The sequence below is a fragment of the Zootermopsis nevadensis genome, unplaced genomic scaffold, assembly GCF_977971745.1.
Source record: "Zootermopsis nevadensis isolate Lab colony 2312 unplaced genomic scaffold, Znev_1.0 Znev_ptg000033l, whole genome shotgun sequence".
NCBI classification, from domain to species: domain Eukaryota; kingdom Metazoa; phylum Arthropoda; class Insecta; order Blattodea; family Termopsidae; genus Zootermopsis; species Zootermopsis nevadensis.
In genome coordinates, this window is record NW_028259165.1 from 434,530 (window position 1) to 459,245 (window position 24,716).

A 24,716-nucleotide genomic window follows, 5' to 3' on the forward strand; every position below is an offset into this window, starting at 1 on the left:
CACATTTTTATGTAAATTTAATTTTCTGGTAAATTATCAAATACATAAAAACATAAGACGCGTAACTTGAAAATGTCTATAGAAGTTGCTTACACTATCACGTGTTCTTTGTCATGTATCTTTTTTGATTCATAAAATAAATATGTCATGTGGAGATTATGTTATCTGTCAATATGTCCATTCAAATGCTTTATGTCAAAAACTGCTTGGAAGATTCTGATGGCTGAATTCCAATGTTTTTGGAGTTTCCAGCAAAAGTTGTCTTCAGAATGTAATTCTGGTTATCAATCATTTTAATATTATTTCTACTTTACACAAAACAAAAATTAAATTTTCCTAGTAGCTTATCATATAAGAAGTTTATGCACGATGTAATACGTACTTTCCACTAAGTTCTACACCTCTTATTAGAACTATTTTATATAGTATACATTTTATTAAAAAAGCACAGGTAATAATTGATGTCACTAGTAGAATAAGTGTATTATATCTAGTGCACAGGAAACTCAACTACCATACTTTAGGTCCAGTTAAAGTTTAGTTTTAAATTTTTGATTTCAATAGCTGAAAATTACCAACACAGTTCAGTTGACTATGAATCCATTAATGAAACATTATCACTGCTCAGTCAGAGACTTGAGGTGAGTAATGAAAGGGCAATGGCTGCAAATGAGGCACATAAATTAATGGATGTCAAGCATGGATGAAGTACAAACTGTCTCACCTAAGTCTATAAGGATGGCATGCTGATGGGAGGTGAGTTGTCGTAGCAGGTTCTCGTACGGGACGTGATAGTTAGGGAACTTGCTTGTATCTATTGGAGCAACTTTCAGACAGTACTGCTCTGCCAGGAAGTGCCAAACATCCCCACGCTTGCTGCGTGGAACTCCTGCAAAAACATCCAACAATCTTGTGAAATTAAACACTTTAGTAAGAAAGCCCCTAACAAATTTATTATGCAGAGGTGATACAAAGAATGATTATGAATTATCTTTGCACTTCTAGACATTTTATTCTAAGAAAATCTATGCTCAATAATAACATTTTCAGGATGTAGACCTTAAGTATGAACTGTATGTTGTGGTTTCATGAAATCCCATCAATGAAGGCAATGCAGAGATGGTTTTGAAGAGAGTCTGGGCTAACCTCACCTGCCAAACCATCCACTTATGCTTCATACAAGCCTGTTTCTAAACAAACTGTGAACAGAATGTGAAATGCATTCATATATTGCCCATGATAACACATTTCATTTTCATTGCAGTGTGACAATTTCTGAACAGCTGTTTGCCCCTAGGTCCCTGCAATTTCTTTTTGTGTCGGAAGGGGGGTTGTTTGACAGACTGTCTACCCCTGCACCAATAATTCAAAACCAAAATGACATCAAAATTCACATCTGAGATGATGATGTATGTGCAAATGTGCAATCTTTGGAATGAGAATGACAATCATTTTGACACATGTAGAATCACCAGCTGGGCTCACATTGAAATTAGGTAACTGACTTCAAAACGAGTTTTTATTCATGCCCTACAAATTTCATTATCGTGCATAGCTTACCTTTTTAAAAGCATTTTTTAAAAGTGAAAAGAATATTTATAATCATCTTGTATTGTGAAATAAGGTGATTACGAATGGTATGTTACATGAACGAATTGGTCATGGCTTATTTTAAAACACCAATGTGATGTCTCCTTCAACAGTACAAGGAAAAAAACATTAAAAAATAACAGGCTGGTATTGAAACCAGTAACTCCTCAAATACAAAGCAGCAGTATTAAGAAATACAACACAATATAATGTTAAGTCTACAGATGCTTAAGTATAAAATGATGAAATTTGGCTTTATTAGTGTACTTTACCAAATGCCACATATTTGTCAGTGAAGTTCCCTCTCTGTTCATAGTTATGTAAGGGGTAGGATAACAATCCTTCCCAACCCTCTTCAAATGCGTATAACCCCAGATTTAACTTTATTATTTCTGAGATTAAATTATTTTAATCCTGTCACTGAACTATTTCTCCATTATCTGCTATTATCTCATGTCTTCACCTTGCCTGATGGCTTGGAGCAGCATTTTGGAGTCACACTGAGTTGAGACGCGACTCTCCTTGCTCACCAAGAGATCCCACACCTCCATTACTTCTCGCACACATGAACCTATCTCATCATATTCCAACTTGATGCGCTTCACTGTCGCTTCCTCCTGTCGGGCTGCCAAAACAATGGGTTACTTTACAGTGTCTGATGATGTAACCAATCCTGTGGTTGTTAATTATTATTCGTAATTCAATAAAATACAAAATTAGTAAACTACAGCACAGCTCTGATTATCTGGGGCCCAATTTATCCATGGTCTCAGACTGCGTAATTACATTTTCCTTATCTTCACTTTACTTCATGGGAAATGAAAATGACTTTGATTACGATGACCTTTTTACAAATTTGTGAAAGTTCCTATTTTGCTTACACGGATGATGATGATAATGCTAATTAAATATAATCTGCATTAACTGTGTTTTAGATTATCTGGGCCCTTGCCTCCCACAACTACCATGAACAATCAGCGCTCTACTCTAATTTCAATATCAACATAATAATTGCACATTTATTCCAACTTAAAAATATACTGTGCAAAGGAAAAATGTTATTTCCTGGCCTCGTACTGGAACATAACAGGATAAAATGGTGGAATTTTTGTTAGCAGTATTAAACCTCTAGGTTCTGCTACCTGAGAGTGAACGCATTAAATACGGACTTCATTGGATTCCGGACGTAGTGGGAGCACTTCCTAATCACTAGGTCCTATTATCAGAGTTTAAATTTGTTGTTAGAGGTGGATTGGATTGAGGACAGATTCTAAAATCATATTTTAGTGTTACCTTTCGATTCTAATACCAGAGAGTTTGGTGTTCAGAAGAAGAAATTAGATTAATCAATAGCTGTTTCTTTGTGTATGCTGGTATACCTTCATATTCACAAGGTGATTAGATCATTGCAAATAAGGTTATAAACTCTGATAAACAAAAACTATATATTACTTTCCACTTTTCACAACTTTTACACTTAAACTGCTAACATTACTTATCTTTCTTTATAAAAGCACGAGTGTGTGGAAGATACGAAAAAAATTATGGAAACAAATGCCTGCAAACCAAAATTTCAGAATAACAAAAATAATGTTCATCTCCTGCAAAAGAATTGAAAAATATTTTATAATAATGAATAATGATATAATAAAATATCAGTGTAATGCAGCCAAACCCCATTGCTCTTTGAAAATGTGTTAAAATGTCCAAGTAGCAGCAACGACAAATGGCATTACAGGATTAGAAACACTGCTGTTTATTTTAAATAGCATGTAAAATATTCACCAGATGTCACAAGCATACAAATCTCTGTACATACCATAATCTGGACATCAATACAAGATTAAAATAGTCTGATGACAATTTTTACACATTGCAAAACAGATTTCCACATCTAATTTTGAAACACAAACCAATAGGAAGAAGAAATAAAGGACGCCCTTTAAAGAATTCCTGGACGATTGAGGCCAGAATGGGTCATTAGGCCCAAACTCCTTGATAGTTAGATGATGATGATGATGATGAAATTTTTTTTTTTAATTTCCCTTGTAGCAAATGCACAATATGGTGCAAAATGATGATGCAAGTGATGATATTGTGCCAATTCTGGATTGTGCATGTGACAATATTTCAGAAGTAGAATCTGGTTATACTCAAAATGAAATTGGTGATAATCATGAATTTGATCACAAAAGTGACTCATCAGACAGAGAAAAAAAGTGATGAGCAAGCAGAATCAGTTGTCGCAGCAAGATGTGATATGAAACAGCAAATGGAAATATCTGATTCATCTCCCCAAATGGCATGATGTTCAAAACATCACCAAAATACTTTGTGTATACGCATGTGTGCAAAGAATGCATAATAACCTTTATCACAGGGGATTTAAACTCCCATCATGTGGGGCTGTAAGCTGGATTTTAACTTTAGCGTGAAATAGTTTACCACTACGCTACTGCAACACATGATCAGCTAGACCAAGCATAAAACTTGGTGCACAGATGATAAAAGATAATATACATAATCATGTAAATGCTAGATCACTCTTGTTTATGTTTGGATTGCAGAATGAATGATTGAGAATATAATTACAAACACACAATGTGCCACTTCCTCCATCCATCCAATGGCTCTAGAGCCCATATTGGGCCTTGGCCTCCTAGTGCCAATTATTTGGCAAAATGCATTGATGTCTGTAGAAACAATTAATCCGAAGTTATTAATATGTTTATATTGCCTTACACCATCATTAAATTTAATTATTATAAATATAATTTGTCAGTTCATAAAAAATTTGTTTTAACCAAGATTTTAAAAAAAATAAATAAAGCATGACAATAAATTTTTCAAGTAATGTTGATGATAATACAGCGTGTTTCAAAAGTAGCTTTACAACTTGAGGGTGAGACATTGGTAAACTGATAGAAGAAACATATAATTTCAGAACATAGAAATGTAGTCAAACACTTCAAGTTTTATGTCCATCAGATATTTATGGTTCAATGTGACTTCCATTTGTTATGTAGTCAATTTCTTGCCACACGCGGTGTAGCATCTCTGGTGTCACTTCAGCAACTGCGGTGGTAATTCGAGTTCGGAGTTCGGCCACATCTGCAGGTAAGGGTGGCACGTACACTCGATCTTTAACAAATCCCCACAAGAAAAAATCTAAAAGTGTTAGATCCGGGGAACGAGGTGGCCATGCTATTGGTGCGGCCTGACCAATCCACTGACCTGGGAAACGGTTGTTGAGGTACTCGCGCACTTCTCCGAGGTAATGAGGGGGTGCACCATCTTGCTGGAAGTGAATGCGTCCTTCCTGGTCATCTTCGTCAAGTTGAGGAATGAGGAACTATTGGAGCATGTCCAGATACACAATGCCGGTAATAGTCTTCTCCATGAAAAAGAAGGGGCTGTACACTTTATCTTTGCTGAGGGCCCAAAACATTAACTTTTGGACTGTCATGAACATGTTCCAGGAAGGTACGTGGATTTTCACTACCCCAAATCCTGCAGTTGTGGGCGTTGACCTTACCAGTGACATGGAACGTGCTTTCGTCACTGAAAATTACCGAGTCCAGAAATCCTTCGTCGTCTTCAAACCCGCCGCAACATTTCCGTACTACAGTTTACGTGCGTGAAACTCGATGTGTTTGGCTAAATTTGTGCATTTAAAAATATTGCGCACGTCCTTTAAATAAATTTATATTCTCCTGCGAAGTTGTAAAGCTACTTTTGAAACACGGTGTATACTGCATGAAGCTCAATTACAAACAGGCAGAAGAACAAATTTGTGAATATTGACAGCTGACCACATTTCCTGTTTCCTTTGTGACTGTTTATTATACAGTTCTGTTCTAAAACAAGCATTATAATATTTCTGACAGATACCTCGCAGCCTCGCATTCTCCTTCTCCATCCGTATAAGAGCAGCAGTTGCTGGTTGATAGCTTTTTTCCACAGAGCACGCAGTTCTTCTCTGTCTCGCTTCAGTGGGTGCTGCTTTATACTGATTAACCCCAGGCCCCTCTCTGCTTGAACACAACAAACGGATGAGAGAATCACAACAGATAATCACAGAGCCTCTTAGTCTAATACATTTCCTGGGCGTGATGCTGACAAGAGAGAGAGGAGCTATATGGCGTGCAGTGGGATGGCTTTACTTTACTGTATTATATTTATATTTATTCCATATAACCACTGCATCTTTAGTGAAGGAAATGTCTAATTTCAGGAGACTGAATCATTCTGAGCCTCATACAGTACTCCACTACTAGCAACAACTACTCAAGAAATAAGAGGACAAAATCACTTGTTGAAACTGATAACAAATCTGTCTGGTCCTGACAAAATCCAGCAGTTAATCTTCATTAAAAGTTATGAAGCAAATTATACTTTAAGCCATAAAAATTTGTCAGTGCTGGTTCCAAACGAAAGTAAACTAAAGTTTACCAGACAGGTTCTTGTTAGGCGTCAGCATCCGATTGAAGATGGCTTGGCGCCATGATCCAGATTGCCTTGCCACATCCTGATTCAGCTCCTGTGTTGGTGATGTCTTTGAGGTGTGACCAACTTTCAGGAATCTGTTCACAAAATCAATGTTTTGTTTCAATGCTTGGTGTAAAAGTAATCTGGAGAAATTACAGTTTTCAGTTGAATACACTGTGAAAATTCTCTCCTATCTCCCATGTTTCAGCTTGTTAAATACTGCAAAATTTTTGAAGGTATAACAGAATTTAAAACCCTAAACATGTGTCTGTCTCTAAAATGTTAAACTACTGCCCTACATTTATGTGGGCGATTGCTCTACGAAATAACAGTTATGCAATTCCTGAATCAACAAATCAAACGACACTGACAAGCTTATTTTCAGACAGTGTACACCCACAATGTTATTACCTAGATATTTCACATTCTTTTAGATTCATTTATTATTTAATTTTTCAATACTATTAACAAAAATATTTCAACAGACGTGATCTATTTTGTTTTTGTATGATATTCTGGGGGTATAGCTGGACCACCTTGCTTCCAGGTGATGTAAATACGGAGGCCTGGTCTTCCAGGTTGGGGGGGTTGGGCATGGGGCTAACACCCCCACCCTGGTTTGTAGCGTCCATGATGAAGATGATACTCCACATTTTGCTGTATTTATAAGATCTTCAGGTGACCTACAGTTATGTATTTTACTTAAGTAATGGTACAGAGTTAGTAAACATACAACTGTAACTTCTTCATCTGTTATTACTTCTCATTATGTACACATTAATTACAAAATATGTTACAATTTCCTTCTTTAAAAGTGTCATAAAAATATAGAATATACGAATTCTTAAAACTTTATACTAGCCAGACTGTTTTTCATGGCTTTATACTCATAATTTTTATTCACATATTATAGTTTAGTTCTGTTTTCATCATTAAGTACTCTTCCATCCCCAACCTGAAACTCTTTATTACAGTTTTTGCTTAAGATAGTTTGGTCCTGAAGAACATTTGAGGTTAAATTTATGTCTCTCGAAGCATCTGATATACTGATGTTTGAGTGAACTCCAGCATTGAATGATTGGGGTTAGTGCACGTTTGTTTCTATGTCGATTTAGTTGACAGTTTCTGGATTCTTAGAATATAAAAATCACGTAAGTTACTACTATCAATGTGCTGTCTGTTCAGTATGCTTGAGATTTTCCCACAGTTAATTCTGCAAAAATTTTGGAATATTTCAAACAGTCCTCTGAAAGAAGCTGTTCTTCTCTTATTCTACCACAGAATGCCAAAACTAGATAAAAATATCTAAATATGCTTAAAAAAACATGAAGTTTCTGGTGATAGATAATCAAAGGAACAAATTTTAATTTCCAGCTTTGCTTAAAATATCCACTAACTTATGAAACTGTTGTATTTTTTACTGAGAAAGAATCTAACCCCTTTCAGAATTTGCAAATGTTTTATCATAACGCAAACCTATAGACCACGCAACAGTTAATTTCTCTTTCCAGACATGTGTTACAACCCCTTGCAATCTTATTCTCATACATACATACATACACTTCAATCAGATCACCCCTCACCCCGTCAAAATGTAACTCTGTTTTAGTCAGTTCCTGCAGCATTCTCGTCCTCACAGGACAAGAGCAATGTATTCTCATAATATGCAAATTGTCTCATAAATCAGAGGAAGACATTATACTACACCAGGGGTCGTCAACCTGGTCCGTACCGCCCACTAGTGGGCGATTCAAGCTTTCATGGTGGGCAGTGTGGGTTTTTGTCCGTTGTTACAAATTTGGTTCTTCCTTCATATAACGAATACACTGCTAACAACTTCGCGAGTTTGACTTTTTAAAATATGCTTTTGCAATTTACTTTTGAATTCCATCTCTAAAATTTTGAATATAGATAATAATTCACCGGGCACTTCTCGAAGTAAACTCGTGGATGAAGGAGCAACAAATGAGCTCCGTATCAAAGGCATGAGTTTAGTGCGCATAACGGCCATCATTCAGTCTTCGAGCTGTACCTCTTTCATGGTGGTGGGCAGTATGTGCGGCACCGGTGGGCGGTAAGGAAATTTTACCATCAACAAAGATACAAAAGTGGGCTGTAGGTATAAAAAGGTTGACGACCCCTGTACTACACAAATCATGTCCATCACTGCATTTGTAATTGTCATATCACACAAATATCCATTTCAGTCACACACTTTGTAGATCTGTATCCCAAATTGTTTACTGATCCTTTCATATTTATTATCTGAAAATGAGACTTTAATATTTAGCATGAGAATCACCGACATAATTACTCTCATTTTCCAAACTGTGTTACAGTTTTCATCTTGTGTATTATAAGGTTAATATTTGTCACTGAAATGGAGAGATCTCAGAATACAAAAATCTGTCTTGTATATGAGGGTTCAGAAAGATGTTATAGTACGGACTGTATCTTTGCTGATGCTCCATCTGTACAAATATTACATATAAATAACTGTATTTCCTGCATAGTGACATCAGTAAACATTTAAGATTAGGGAGGAAGTGGCGATGAAACAATCCTTCAAAGAAAAGGTTTTATCCAATTTTCACAGAAGAGGCTCTTGCAAACAGGTCATGAGAGTACAATCATTACATTTGTAACAAAGTAAATGTCCATCTCTAATTCTAGAAGAATACTAACATGACGGTATACACATTAATGATAACGTGGAAGAAATTTTATTAACAAAATGTAGATTTATGTAGTTTAAATTCATCAGGCATTAGGTTTGACTGTTTATAAGCTAAGAGTTCCATATAAACATAACACTTGAGAACAGACTTAAAAAAGAAATTCTATCAACCAACTGACAACACCACAAAAGGAACTCACATATTCATCATGGGACTGGTCTTCTGCTGTCCATTGGGAGGAGTGACGGAATTCAACTGTTGCTGGGAGTTGCTGGCAGAAAGGCTGCCATTTGACTGCTTTTCTTGTAGTTCCCGTTTCATTGTCTCGCCTTCTGCAGCGCCCACTGTAGAAGAACGCGGTCGCAGACCACTGGTACCACTGTCTGTTATGTTGTTCTCAGGTACTTCCAGTGTTGGAGCTGGTGATGAACGGGTAGTTGGGCTAGCGTGCCCTGAAGAGGATGGGGGATCCTGGGAAAACAATATGTTTTCTGTATATGAGTAAAATGCACTATCTTTCAGACAAGATATCTGAACCTTGGGAAGATTATGTAAGAGTGGTCTAAAGAAATGCATAATAAAGAGCTTCAGAACTTAGTACTGTTTGGGTTATTAAATCAAGGAGGATAAAATGGGTCAGACACGTAATGTGCACAAAGGATATGAGAAATTCACATTAGAATTGTGCTCAGAAAACATGAAGGGCATGTAATGGATTCAATGACTCAGGTTAGGCTCCAGTGGTTGGATTTATGAACGTAACAGAGATCCTTTGCACTACGTAAAAGCAGGAAATGTACTGGATAGCTGATTATAAACTTTTGAAAATAATCCTTGCAGGGTGGAGTTTGTTCATGATCTTATCTTGGGAATGTTGTTTCACATATATATGTACATAGAAATGGAAGTAGCTTCTTCACAGCTACACTTGGAATTTGTGGACAATCTTCCTTCAAACTGACACAAAAGTTACCAAGAGGAATGTTTATTAATGTATCTTTCAAAACCACGGCCTGCTGAAGTGTCATATTTCTTATATCTGTTTCTAATAACAAACCTTTCTCTGTGACAGAGAACGTACAAAGGTTTCATAACCACTGAAAACGTTCACTGCAACTTGTAGGTCTCATACACGTTCAATTGTATCTGAAAGAAAATCATCACTTATCCAGCTCTCAAGTTCATTGGAAAAGTCATCCAATGGTTGAAAACAGCCAGAAACATTTTTTTCAACCAGTACACGTCCTCCAAAATTCTATTTTATTTATATATAAATTTGTTCACATGCCAAGATAACTGTGATAGTCACACCTTAAAATTTTGTTCACGTATCTTCGTAAGAACGTCCGCTAGGTACGCTACCCTCTGGAGTCACACAGCATCACACAGACTGTTTGTTGTTGGTCATCCAAATAATGTTACACATATACTGACACTCAGATTTCATGTCACTATGAATGACAGTCATCACCACTCTTCTGCCAGTCCTAACTTTATAAAAACTGGTAAAATGTATTGGGAGATGTGAAGTTCATCTCTAATTTGCACCGTTTTCAATAAAGTACTGCTGCACACATCCTAAATATGCATGCTGAGGGCATTAAAAATGCACACAACAATGACTGATAACCTTGTTTCCCTAAATTGTTACAGTGTGACTTAAAAGTGTAATGACGCAGTGTATCAAGTTAACTATATTGCCATAACAGCAAAGGTATATGACAACTGAGTCAGTCCACCATTTGACAAAATTCTCTCTTAGAACCCTTGAGATTACTCGATATATTGCCAGTGTTCTGTAAAGTACAGTCTGAGTAACACTAGACTAACCCATTAAAGGCTGCAATACAGAATTACAATTCAGTGATTTGCTAATTCCGTGGTGCAGGAGTTGACAGTTATTCAGCCAATCCCACGTGCACAGAACTTGTAGGTTCATCAAAAAAAAAACCACCACTGGACACAATCCATAATTAGTTCAGTACAATTTATATGCTCACATGCTAGTTTCTTAAGATCCATTTCGAAAATACTATTCATGTCTGATTCTACCATGAAGTGTTTGAAACGAAGTCATCTGTTTTACTGTTTAAATCATGATGACCATATTATAATCCTTCATTAATCATACTACTACATTAAATGTACATCTTATGGAGTTCAATGTAATTCTCTTCAATTCTGCATTCATTTCTCTTAGTCACAAATATTCTCTTCAATTCTTTGCTGCTGAACACCCTTAAAGATTTTTTATTCTTTCAAAATGAAAAACCACTTTTCCTGTTCACATACTTATTTTATTTTATTTATTAAGTGTTCTGTGTGACGACAGGTCCATATGAACAGGATCATTCCCTCCTTTTCTCGGACTGGGACCTGTTCATATACGTTCTTGCCAGATGATCCAGAAGTGGTTTGCCATTGCCTGCTTCTGTGTGTGAATGGAGTAATTGTTGGGATGCCACGGAGGAAAACTCCGTGTTGGCTATACCACGGCCTTGCCCAACACAAGTTATAAATTCGAGCACCGCCGGGAATCGAACCCGAGACCCCAGGATTACAAGGCCAGCGTTCTAACCGCTAGACCACCGTGGCTGTTCACATAATAACAACAAATAAAGTCAATATACAATGTACACCAACTACTCAATTTATAGAAGAGAAATATTCATTGGAAGTCCCTTTAAAGTGAACACAAAAATAAACTTATTAGTATTAACTTACATTCAAAGAAAGTTATATATATCTCTCTCTGTCTCACGTGCGCACTCACACACGAGAGTCAAGGAAGATAAGTATACAGTTCACAAATGTTTATAATAACGAACAGCAATTAATTATAAATTAATGGAGATGCAAATAATAAGATCATGTGAGATGAGACTCTCAAAAATGACTAAGCACAAAGGAGGAACTTGGCTACATGCAAGGTGGGAGTAATGGTGATCAGGGGTGGAAATTATGTTGTATGTTACTTCTTGTCATGTGCTTCTGTGTAATAAAAAATCATTACACAAACTGAAAAAGTGATACTGATTTTTAATTGCGTAAAAATAGAATTTCATTCATTAACATTTGTAAAATGGGACGTTAGTTTGTTCTCAACACAGAGTGCAGCTCTCATTTCTAACTGTAGTTTTTTATTGCAACAGCATCTCACCTTGGATGCCTTGGGTTATGTCAGGGCAGTCCGTGTGGAATTTGTGGTGCACAAAGTGGCACTGAGACAAGTTTCCGTCTAAGTCCTTCACTTTAATCAAGTTCCATATTCACTCATGTATCATCTGGGGGATGGAGAATGGGCCCATTAGCAGCCACAGTTCCACAGAGACAAAGTCTCACCCCATCATAAGAAGAGACTACGATAGTAACAGCATGACGAAACATGAGCAAAATTATTTTGAAGTACTTGAAAGAAGCAATACGGCAGAATTTTAAGTTTCAGGTACTGATCCAGTAACATGCTATTTTACCTTACACAGTGCAGCATTCATTGGCAGACTCAATTCCTTCACAACTGGTCCAAAATCATCTCGTGAGCCCTTGCGCTTCAGCAGCTGAGGGAACGTTTGGCCTTCATGAAGATGGTACTCCCTCCCAGGTACTGATTAAGGAACTCGCTGAGTGTGGCGAGCTTGCTTTCCTTCATAGTGTGCTCTTAGCAGCATCATGAGAAACTCATTCTGCTCACGGAGACTTGAGGTCTCTACTCCTCGGAATTTAGTTAATATCACAGACTGCTCTTCTTCTGGTAACAAATCCAGGCGACGGAAGATGGCGGCTTGTGTGCGCTTGTCATTCAAACCTGAAAGAGAATCAACAAATTGTTTCTCAGAAGTTGTGCGCTCACTAAAATAAAGTGTGCATGTGTTAGATACAAGCGTAATATGGCGAAGACAAAGTAAATCAACTGTAAAGAATTTTTATGACTACTTTAGGTCTGATGATCTAGGAAGAATTCAAAATATCTTTGATCCAGCAAAGAAAACTGCAGATACTTCAGGAGTATTGCTTACATCAGTTCATGATACAGGCTGTCCCAAAAAGATATATACAGACAATCAATGAATTTTCATTGCTTGAAACTCAATCAACCCTCCACCATTTGTGTATATGAATCATGGTATCATCTGTTAAGTGTCGACCACACTAGACTCCCCTCATAAACATAACACATGAAGATGAATAACAAGGCTAATAATCCATATTATAATGTGCATACATATTTTTGGGATACTCTGTATTTTACAGGACACTAAACAAGATGTAGAGAGGACAATTCTCTTTTCTACTCCAAGATAATATTAAAGGCAGTACTATTGATGTCAATGAGCCGGGATAGCTCAGTCAGTATAGTGACTAGCTACGGGCTGGACGGCCGGGGTTCGATCCCCGACGGGGGCAGAGGATTTTTCCTCTAGCCTCTGCGTCCAGACCGGCTCTGGGGCCCACCCAGCCTCCTCTACAATGGGTACCGGGGTCCTTTCCCGGGGGTAAAGCCGGCCGGGGCGTGATGCTGACCACTCACCCCCATCTAGTGCCGAGGTCAAGGAAGCGAGGAGCTATACCTCCTCTCCCCCCAAACGCCTACATGGCGTATAGTGGGACAAACTTTACCTTTACATTTTACAATTGATGTCAATTGGCGCACCTTAAGATACACAAAGCTAATCAAGAAAGAGACAATGTATGCTGTCTTATCACATTCACTATTGGGAATTTAAATGCAGGCTTATATTAAATGCCTGGGCTCATGGAAGAAGTTCTGCACTGTCTGAAGACAAAAAAAATACATTTTGCAAATTACAAAGGAGACAAATGTTATATAATATCATTAGTAGACTTAGAGAGTGTGATACCACGTGTAGCAACAGATTTTAGTGTCACTGACTAAGTCACCACACAACGGCGTGACTTGAATTAAAATTATTTAAAATCCAGCAACAAAAATCTCACTGACAGTGAGAAATATGTTATTCTGGAAATTTTTAAATTTATAAATAAAGTTGTTTGTACTATTGTTACAGTTTCTAATTTTTATTGCTACTTATAATGTACTATGTGTACAAAATAATAATATTTGTTATTAAAAAATGTTACTGGGGGGGGGGGGGGGGCATGGTGTGATCACATTACAAGCTTTTATTGTACATTTTTAGAATTTATGGCACTCAGTCTCAAAGAGGTTTCGTGTCCTTGGATTAGGCCATTCCTCATGCCTAAAGTAAAATACAAAAAGATAGAACTGTACTAGTAACTGGTCCTTCTAGGAAACAACTGCTATGGCTGCAAGTTTGGAACCACTGAAGAGACAGGAATATAAGAAATATGTCTGGAGCGACATTCAATGTAATGATGTTCATACCTAGTTTAAAAACAATCTGTTCAGTAGAAACATTGCTGACAGTACGTCATTGATCGATAAAGGAACAGACACTGGACTCATAAAAATAACCCTCACATGAGGCAGTCGACATTTTTGTTTCAAGTAAAAAATATTACGATATATATTACGAACATTATCTCATTACACACTCACCTTCTGCTTCGGCACAGAGCTTGTGGTACCACACCTTTGGACAGTGTTCACAAGATAGCACTGGCAGCTTCTCACGTAGCTGTGCCTCTGTCGTGGCAAGAAATGCTTGTCTTGTTGCTGTGGAAGCATACCAACAGACATTTAAACAAAGGATTGGCAACATTCAAAGTAATGGTATGAGTCAATTATGAGACAGCCTCAGAAAGTACACAACATACAGCATTCTCATCACAAAATTCTATAATTTTTATGTCAGATGTTTAACACATTCACTCCCAGGTACTTGGCTGCTGGTTTACCTCTCAGTCATCTTCAGTAGTACTTCATGTTCTACAGATATGAATGACAAATGACCTACAAATTTCAATGAATTCCATTAAGGTAACTGCATGCAGTGACAGAATAAAACTACATGCTCAAAGTGTGTTCTGAAAGCGTTATGTTTTGACTTCTAAAGGCATGCTGCTCTTTGACCAGGATCATACAGCGACGATAGGAATATGCCCTGATAAGACAAAAAGCGCCTTTCTCAGAAAACTGAGAACACAGTTTCACATCCTGTAACTAGATAGTGTATGCAGGTACCTTTCGAAAGTCCTTGAATCACTGATCGACTGCCAATCACTTCTCAAATGTAATACTTCAAAATATTTGGAATTTTGTTAAAAATGGCTTAGCTGTGTGAGCATGTTAAGAACACAGAAAAAAAAGTCAGATTATAATTAATTCAATTCCAATGCCACATAATCATTGTTCACAAAAAGAATATTATTAAATATCCTTGAAGCCGTTTATTTTTTAAATTATTGTTCCTTACAACTTATTATATTTTTTAAATAATGATATTTATGAAAGCAAGTTACATCAAAATTCATTATCTGAAAAACTGGACAGAACGCAAAACATTTATCACATAAATTCAATAATATCGGAATAATAGGTGAATTTGATAGAGAAATGGCGCAAAGAACACTTTGTGGCCAAGGGCTGTCCATCACATCTTTCAGATTAAAAGATCACACTGCCATCTACCAGTTGCCATATGAACTATATGTGCTGTCATCTGTCAGCTGCCATATAAACTATTTGATATCCCACCCATAGGATGTACTTTAGGATGATGATGACAGACTGTTTCCTTTGCCGCAAGGATTGAACTTTCCTGAAACCACAAGAGTCCACTGTCTTTAGAGATATGTTGCATACATGCCACATCCGCTCAATGTGATGTAGAGAATGTCACTGGAACTTACAGCAAACAAATAATGCTTCTAACAGGCATACAAATAAACTATCAGCAAGATCAAAATCTTATCTACATAGTTACAGCAGTGGTATGCAAGTAAGAATGGATTACCTGAGGTGCTGCATGGGTTAGTACATCTTAACTGATGCTGGCAGCATATGGAGGGCAAAAGAGTTTTTATGGCTTACTAAAACCGGCAAAAGAATAATGTCGAAAAAGACCTGTACTGGTTGAATCTCCCAAGGTCCTTTTATTTTATTAGGAACAGTAATAGATACTGAGCCAAATTTAGTAGAATAGTTCAGTGGTTGGAACCCCCTCCCCCCTTCCGCCCCAAATTAAGTAGGATTTGAGGTTCTCGTGGTGGCAAGTATGAAGATGGCCGACTTCTGGGTTGTTGCGCTGTGTAGTCTGGTAGAAGTCATCAGCACAATAATGATGGAGGCAGCAAGTATCTCTGAAACATCAGTAAACTTCTACCAGACTACATGGTGCTACAATCAGCCATCTTCAACTCTCCGAAATGTTTCATACTACATTAAGAATAGGTTCTTCCGATAAAATGAAGTTATAAAATACAGAGATAAACTTATACTTACTCCAGTGGTAATGCTAATTCATTAATCTATGTAATGAGAAATGGTTTCTATCAATTCATCTTCCAGAACATATTCAAAAATAAATTCCCAGTCAAGATGCTACAAGATGTGGCTCACATTCTTTTGTACCAATGAACATTGGAAATAAAGATGTCCATCTCACCTGCTACCAAATCATCAGCTACAGATTCTGACCGGCACTTGAATACATATCCAATGTACGACTCCACATTCAACTCTCGACAGATGAACCCAAAGTGGTCTGCATTCTTGATTCCCTGCACATAAAGTTTGCACCCATCACAGCAAGTTTTTCTGACTTAGTCCCTTAAAGATATTTAAAAAAACAACACTGAAATATGTCAAACGGAATCTTAAGGCTACACGAGAGGCTAAAATGTAGATAAGAAGACATTATTAACAATTTGCTATGCTACTTAAATTCAGTGTTTGCTTATGCTAACAAAGCAATTTAAAACCAGCAAATTTTTATGCTGTGGCAATATGAATTTAAATATAAAGAAGATGGCTGTATTTTGGTTTGTTGTGCCATGTACACTGGTAGACAGTCTTTTTCATATCTGGTGCCACGAGTACCTAAAATATTGTTTTAAATAAAGTGTTTATAATGCCAAGACATCTATAATGACAAAGTTCTTTAAATCTAGTGCTGCTTTACGCCACCACACCATATGGACTTTAAATTCAGCATCAAAAAAATTCTCACACCATGTCAGATGTTAATACTAGTACAAAAATGACTTAAAAATTCACAGAAAATAACTATGCACAATACTAAAGATGACTGGATGTTGCGCCACGTAGTCTGGTAGAAATTGACTGATGTTTCAGAGGCGTTTACTGCCTCCATTATCAAAGACATTTTCCAGGATGATATGACATATAGTCTGGTAGAAACTGACCAACAGTGCAAAGGTGCTTACCACCTCTATGCCTGCTGATAGAGGCTGTAAACACCTCTGAAATGTTGGTAAACTTGTACCAGACTATATGACATATCATCTCAGAAAAACAGTCATTTCATTTTCATGCTTGACACAATAAGAATCTGAATCTCATGTATGTATAATAATGTATTCAAACTTTCACAGTGAGACACACACACTGAATGTAGTTCTAGTGCTGAAACTAGTGTTGACTTGTTAGGCAGTACAAAAAGATTACACCACAAGATAGGAAAAAAAAATGCAGTGTGAACATAGATTATGTATTGGGACGGAGAGATGAAATCGATTCAGTAATGAATTTAAATTTTTCTGGAGTGTAAGGAAAAAGTTAATATCTTCCCATTCATGTGCATGAGCCAAACATTAGGTTTCATGTTACTCTGTTCTAGTGCAACTGTTTCGAAATTGTCCATGTGCACGTTCCCTATTACTGATGACAACGGAAAGCCCATTGTCATTCTATATGTTAGTAAAACTCTTCACTGACTTGGAAGTGCATAGCCAGATCTGCTTCCAGGACATCTTGTGTAAGCACACTGTATTCACTTGATCAATTAAAAATGTACACAAAAGACTCAAATGAGGAGAGGTTATGTGAACGTTACCAGACTTAACATTTATCATATGGAAACAGGGTATCCCCCATCCCCCCATCATGGAGAAGCCAGCTGGACAGAGCTGTGATCCATGTTCAATAACATTAAAATATAAAATTATGTGGATGGCCTGAAAAGTATTGCCTCCTCTTAATTAAAACATGAATGGGAAGGAATTTTTCAACGGAACAAAAACATAGGAAAAATTTAGAGTTTACTCTTCAAAATTATACATTATTTTTCTACAGTCACCTTCTATTTCAATGTACTTATGCCAATTATAAACTAAATTTTTTAAATAAATTTTTGTAGAGCTATGAGTTTTCACAAAGAAATTATCTCACAGCGGACTTCACTTCTTCATCTCACCTAAGGGAAGAGATGAAAATCACTTTGCTGGATCTGGGCTGTATGCGGAATAATGCGAGAGGGAAAAACCCAGACATTCAATCGCTTCTCGTGTTCAAGTACTGGTGTGAGATCTAGCGTTATGTTGAAGGATTGTGTGGTTTTTGTTATCAACTCTTTTGAATCTTTTTGTCAACTTATTTAAGGATTCGATACAATGTTCAGATTTAATGGTTGTCCCTCATTACATAAAATCAGCAACATCCCAAAATGCAGTCGCCACACTGAGAGCTCAAACACGAGAAGAGATTAAATGCCTGGCTTTTTCCCTCTTACCTCGTCCCCCATATAGCCCAGACTTTGCACTGAGCGATTTTAATCTCTTCCCTAAGCTCAAGGAACATTTAAGGGGCAAGCCCACTGTGAGACAACTTTTTGCACAAACAAAACTCAGAGCTCTATAAGAATAGATTTAAAAAAAATATTAATTTATCGTTGGCATCAGTGCATTGAAGCAGAAGGTAACTGCAGGAAAATAATGTACGATTTTGAAGAATAAACTCTAAATTTTGTATACGTTTTTGTTTCATAAAAAGATTCCTTCCAATTCACGTGTTATTTAAGAGGAGGCATTACTTTTCAACCCACTTTCACGTACATATTCCAGGTCATAACCTCCAGCCCATCAGTACCTGGATGCAGCTAGCAACATCTTTCAGGTGCTTGTGCAGTAGAATTTGCTTTCTGTCTGGACTGATGAGCCTCAAATCGATGCGACCAACTTGAAATAGCATCGTGCGGTTGTGATCAGTCTGAAACAATCAGATGTCATGTACAGTTCCTCATTTTGAGTCTGTGAAAACATTATTATACATGAATATCACTGAGTGAACTCAATAGTGCTCTGCAAAGTCTCATTTGCAGACCAGTAAATTAAGAGCGGGCAATCTGACAACTAGTACCCCATTTGCCTCATACTGCGCAGTTGGTACAAATACCAGAAGTATAAAAATCTAATTAATAAACATATATCAGCTAAGAGTAATCAATTTAAAGTGGAATTAAAAATAATTTCTTTCGACACACACCTTCCACTCTAATGATGAATTTTTAATTTTGTAATTTATACTATTGCAATCATGTATGTAAATTTCAAGTATGGTCATGAGTATAAACTTTTAGGCATATGGAAAATAACATATATGCATGTATTCTTATGTGGATGTGTTGTTATTTACTTGGTATATTAATTTAATAGTAATGTATTTTGAAATTAGTGTCATGTTATCTATGCTACTTATAAACATACTGTATGGAATTATTAAAAGTGTATTCCCAAACCTGCAGCTCATAAAAATACACTCTTCTCCTACCCAAATAGTCATTGAAACCCTTTCATCATCACATTTCCTGAGTCACATAACTAACTAACTAACTAGATGGCTTACCGAACCCGAAGGTTCATCACCGAATTAACCAAAGCCCTCCACTGGACCCTGACCTCGGCCAACAAAATCCAGTCTCCTTCAACTCCTATCTCCCATAGATCCCACCTGACATTATCCTCCCATCTACGTCTAGGTCTCCCCAGCGGTCTCTTCCCTTCAGGTTTCCCAACCAGTACCCGGTGCACACCTCTTGTCCCATCCATGCGCGCTACATGTCCCGCCCATCTCACTCTTCTCGACTTAATCACCCACACAATACTGCAGTTTTCTCCACGCCCCATCATCTTCCCTCTTAGGCCCAAATATCCTCCTCAACACCCGATTCTCAAACACCTGCAATCTGTGTTCCTCCCTGAGTGAGAGACCATGTTTCGCACCCATACAAAACAGCGGGCAAGATTATTGTTTCGTATACTTTAATTTTCAAGTTCTTAGAAATCAGACGGGAAGACAAAATATCTTGGACTGAGAAGTAGCAAGCATTTCCGGAATTTAGTCTCATGGTCACCAAAATTGCTTGTATCGCTTTTTCTCATTACCACGTGTCTTTATATAACTTTTCATCACCTCTTTTCCTCAATCATGTGCTCATCACCAATTGGATAACAGCCTACTCTTCTGTTCTGCCTATCAGATTCATCACATTCAACTTGTCACGTACCGCCTGTTCTATATAAGGCTTCAAAACACCCAACCACGTGTTGTTCACACCGAAGACAACAACTGAAATTTTTGCCAAAATACGGAATAACTTTCAAGATTCAACATAGATCATTCTCGGAGTCTGAAGACGTTCATCATGTATGTGGTTAGTCTAACTATAGTGAATTTTTCTCCTGAAAAATGTTTAAGAGATATAAATGGATTTAAGAAGTGTTACAAACCTAGAAGTAACTTGATAAAGGATGAGAATAGTGATCTGCTTGCAGATTCCCACAACATTTTGAACACGTGGAAGAATTACTTCTCTCAGTTATTAAACATACATAGGGCCAATCATGTTGGCAGACAGAAACACACAGAGCTGATCCATTAGTACCTTTCTTGAGGTTGAAATTGCTATTGGAAAGTTAAAAGATAAAAACTGCCATGTAGCGATCAAATTCTGGCAGAACTGATTCAAGGAAGAGATGAAACATTATATTCTGAGATCCAGAAACTCTTTAACTGTATTTGGAATAAGGAAGAATTGCATAAGCTGTGGAAGAAGTCTACCAATTTACAAGAAGGGCAATAAAATTGACTGTAGTAATTATCAAGTTATATCATTGTTAACTACTTCATTTTTTTTTGTTTGGTGTTCTGTCTGACGACAGGTCCATATGAACAGGATCCTTCCATCCTTTTCTCGGACTGGGACCTGTTCATATACGTTCTTGGCAGATGATCCAGAAGTGGTTTGCCATTGCCTTCTTCTGTGTGTGAATGGAGTAATTGTTGGGATGCCACGGAGGAAAACTCCGTGTTGCCTAGACCACGGCCTTGCCCAACACAAGTTATAAATTCGGGCACCGCCGGGAATCGAACCCGAGACCCCAGGATTACAAGGCCAGCTTTCTAACCGCTAGACCACCGTGGCGGATTTGTGAATGCAGTAAGAAATATTTTTGAGTATCCATGTATTTTGATTATTCATGCATCTTTTCTTCATTAGCCTGGATAATCAGGAGTTTACCACAGCAAATTAATGCTTGTACATTTTTAAATTTCCTTTCAAATTTTTATAAATAATTATTGATCGAATAAAGATGACATTAATTCAGACATTTATGTACAATATAAGTTCAGACTATCCTATAAAAATTAAATATGAAATACGGCCCTTTGGTCTCATTTTAATTAAGTTCTTTATTATTAGTGTGCTGCATCAACATCCAAAAGGCCTATTACAGATACAGCACAATAATAAATACAAGAAGGTAACAACAAATAGATTATACGATTAAATATAATGTTAAAGCTATCTCAAAGCTACAATTAACTTTTATCATACACGAATACAGAATTTAAATGTTGCATTATCAGATTACTGGCTTGATGATTCAGCAATGATCGTACTACTGCAATGCACGGCCAAATGAATTGTGCGTAAGCCATGATGCAAGGACAATAAAGGTTAAGACTCTCCCTCACTCATTCATTTTCCTTGTTGCAGTACATCAGAAGACACATACGTGATGAAGTCAGTGAAGAGAGAACCGCACTTCCGAATCACACGGGCCATTCTAGACTCTTCTTCTTGACTACGGCTGAAGTCTAAACCATCATCCATCTTTCCTTCCTCATGGAGTACAGCTTGCTTTTCCTCAACTTTACCAACTCCTTTCTTTTTTTGTCTCGTATGACTGAAAGAAAGAAACTGCAGTATTGGAATAAATATTTTATAAAAATTAATTTATCTTAGTGTGAATGCTAGGCTGTGACAGAATCTGCTATAAATATTTTACAGCTTATTTTATTAAACTTCATATTAGTGCAATGATTCTATGGTGTCCTTAACAAGATTTTTTCTTTGAAGAAACATTTTAAATTTTGCTTCTGAACAGTTTCAGTAAGACAGTATTTAGTTTCTCCATAACTGCATGTTACAATGCCACATTATTATTCATTGTGCAATGACTGTCAGGTAAAACTACAACTCTCTTTGTCAACACTTATTTAATATAATATAATAATTTCAAATTCTTATGTTACAAATCTGGTAACTTGAAAAGTAAACACCTTACTTTCCACCACATCTATTATGACCCAATTTAGTTGACGGACGATACGTATACAGACCTTGTACAAGAGCCACAGCCCTGAATCTGAGTGCTGCACAATGACAGTACTGTCACCATATTTGATGATGGGAGCTCCGATCACTTCTAGATCCTTTTCTTCCAGGACCACTTTTAGGTCATCCTTCTCTTGTCGCAAGCAGAAAGTGGACGTGGCAAGTGTAGCATCATCTCTGCGTGCAAAAATGTTACATGCATTTTTCCAAAACAGAGATGAATATACTCTCATCCTAACTTTCAAAGCAAAAGCTATTTAACACCAGTTGCCCAGCTGTTCTGTTCAAGAGCGTATGATATTACAATACGTGTAAACTCATTAAAATCATTTGTTTTCTAATTGAGAGAAATTGGAGAAAAAACTGTAAGTCATAAACCTATAATACGAGTAGTAAGGATATTTTATACTTGAGTTGTAGTAAATCTTTGCAAGACTGTATACTCTTGGGGTCCTTCTAGTTAAATGTTATAAGGTTTATAATTACTGATGGGTCAGGCGTTGTATATAATGCATGTAGGCCTCAATCTCATGTAATGTAGAAATGAAACTGCTTCAGATTCTGAGGAACAAAAACTAAAACATCATTACCACCTCTGCCCAAGTTCTGTTTATATGAGCATATGCACAGAACGACTGTAAAGTCATGCAACCCATTCCTGACACACATTCTATTCTAAAAAAAAAAAATTAAGCTGAAATCAGAAAACAAAGAAAAATATATTTTATATTATATGTTGCTAATGTCCATTGTGTTCGGTGATGCACGCACTCAGGCTTTCGCTCAAATTTAATGAACTACAGTGTAGAGTTCCTGTTACAGAAAAAACAGTTCACCAAAAACAAGAAATTGTCAATTTCTTCGGCACAGGAGAATCTGGAAATCTAATCATAAACTCATGCTGGCCATGTTAAGTAAGAACGAAATGGTCGAACACTTTCTGCACTTCTGAAGAAATTATCCTTGCACTTCAACTGCTGTAAGGCATTAAAAATATATTAAAATTAGCCATCAATCACAAATATAATATTATTAAAAGATTAAAATATCATTTTAAGTTCCCTATCGAGTACTCGATTTACATGTGGAACTTACACGACATGTTTCGGCCATATATAGCCATCATCAGGTGTTATGTATTTAAACTTATCACTGAATTACTGATTTTTTTACTGATTTTAATGATTTTTAGTCTTTATTTTCTTATGATGTTCTTGTCCTTTATATTGTTTCTTCATTCGTTGTAGTATCACAGGTCACTAATATGTTTGTAGTTTTTCGTATTTCGGTAACCAGCCATGATCCAATACAGTACAGTACATCTCCGATCTCTCATAATACTGATACGATATTACTTCTTGGTCCATATACAAAACATTGACATCACTACGAAATACGAAATACAAACATATTAGTGACCTGTGATACTACAACGAATGAAGAAACAATATAAAGGACAAGAACATCATAAGAAAAATCATTAAAAATCAGTAATTCAGTGAAAAGTTTATATACATAACACATGATGATGGCTATATATAGCCGAAACATGTCGTGTAAGTTCCACATGTAAATCGAGTACTCGATAGGGAACTTAAAATGATATTTTAATCTTTTAATAATATTATATTTGTGATTGACGGCTAATTTTAATATATTTTTAATACTATATAAATCACAATGACGCATCTACAATATCTTATGCTGTAAGGCAACTGACGGACTAGTGCGAGGAGGTTAAAACATGACGTGCCATGTGTGGGCCTTGTACACCCACAGCAGTATTGTGTTTTTATTAATCCAGTTAAATTGTATTGAACTGCAACCATCAGCAAATATTTTAATATGGGTTATGTGACTTCTCAGTTGCCAGCCATCTCTACTGGCAGTAGAATCCAATGGTTCAACACTGCTAATGCAAATGTCAACCACTGGATACAACCCTGAGCCAGTTCCAACTTCACAACCTATTTCTGTAAAATCCATACTTCTCTTATTCTATGGTTATGCTATTTATCTTCCATAGTTAACATACTTTCTTACTAGGTAGAGCTCATTGTTCTCATTAACTCCCAAGTATCGAACAGTAGTGAGGTGGCGGATCCTCATCGGATGATACCAGTTGATGAAGCCGCCTGCCCATTTGGTTCTTGCCAATTCCAGTCGCCACAGCGATCTAGCTTGACTCATTACACTGCCGCCCCCATGAACAACAATGCTGAAAAAAATTAACAATTAATTGCATACAACAGATCGCCATGGCTGTGCGTTCTATGATATGTGTGGTTTTGGACCATTCAGACTGGAATCACAGGTTTCAATTCAGGTTGAAGCATGTTTCTAAGTACATAACACACAAAAAAAAACAATTTCTGTGTTCATTTCCACGTGTGTCTGCCAACGGAGTGACTATCACGTGGCCACTCTTTGTCTTCATACC

General features: G+C 36.8%; 1 protein-coding gene and 1 pseudogene across 5 annotated transcripts in view; both read right to left on the reverse strand.

The window, feature by feature from the left end:
• On the reverse strand, positions 1–21,683 carry LOC147871989 (TBC1 domain family member 4-like; annotated as a pseudogene). The gene is made up of 10 exons (XR_015538103.1): positions 21,675–21,683; positions 18,745–18,864; positions 16,304–16,418; positions 14,296–14,412; positions 12,230–12,561; positions 8,956–9,227; positions 6,043–6,173; positions 5,482–5,621; positions 2,054–2,215; positions 1–889 (listed from the first exon to the last, which is right to left on the reverse strand). The product of XR_015538103.1 is annotated as a TBC1 domain family member 4-like (transcript).
• The window catches only part of LOC147871990 (ryanodine receptor-like), an 8,819-nt gene continuing 5,433 nt past the window's right edge, over positions 21,331–24,716 (reverse strand). For all 4 annotated transcript variants that reach the window (XM_087359781.1, XM_087359780.1, XM_087359779.1 and 1 more), the window contains 3 exons: positions 24,312–24,494; positions 22,282–22,453; positions 21,331–21,845 (listed from right to left, as the gene is read on the reverse strand). In XM_087359781.1, the coding sequence (XP_087215907.1) occupies positions 21,813–21,845; positions 22,282–22,453; positions 24,312–24,494 (388 nt within the window). In that variant the 3' untranslated portion in view covers positions 21,331–21,812. The remainder of the gene's footprint in view (positions 21,846–22,281; positions 22,454–24,311; positions 24,495–24,716) is intronic.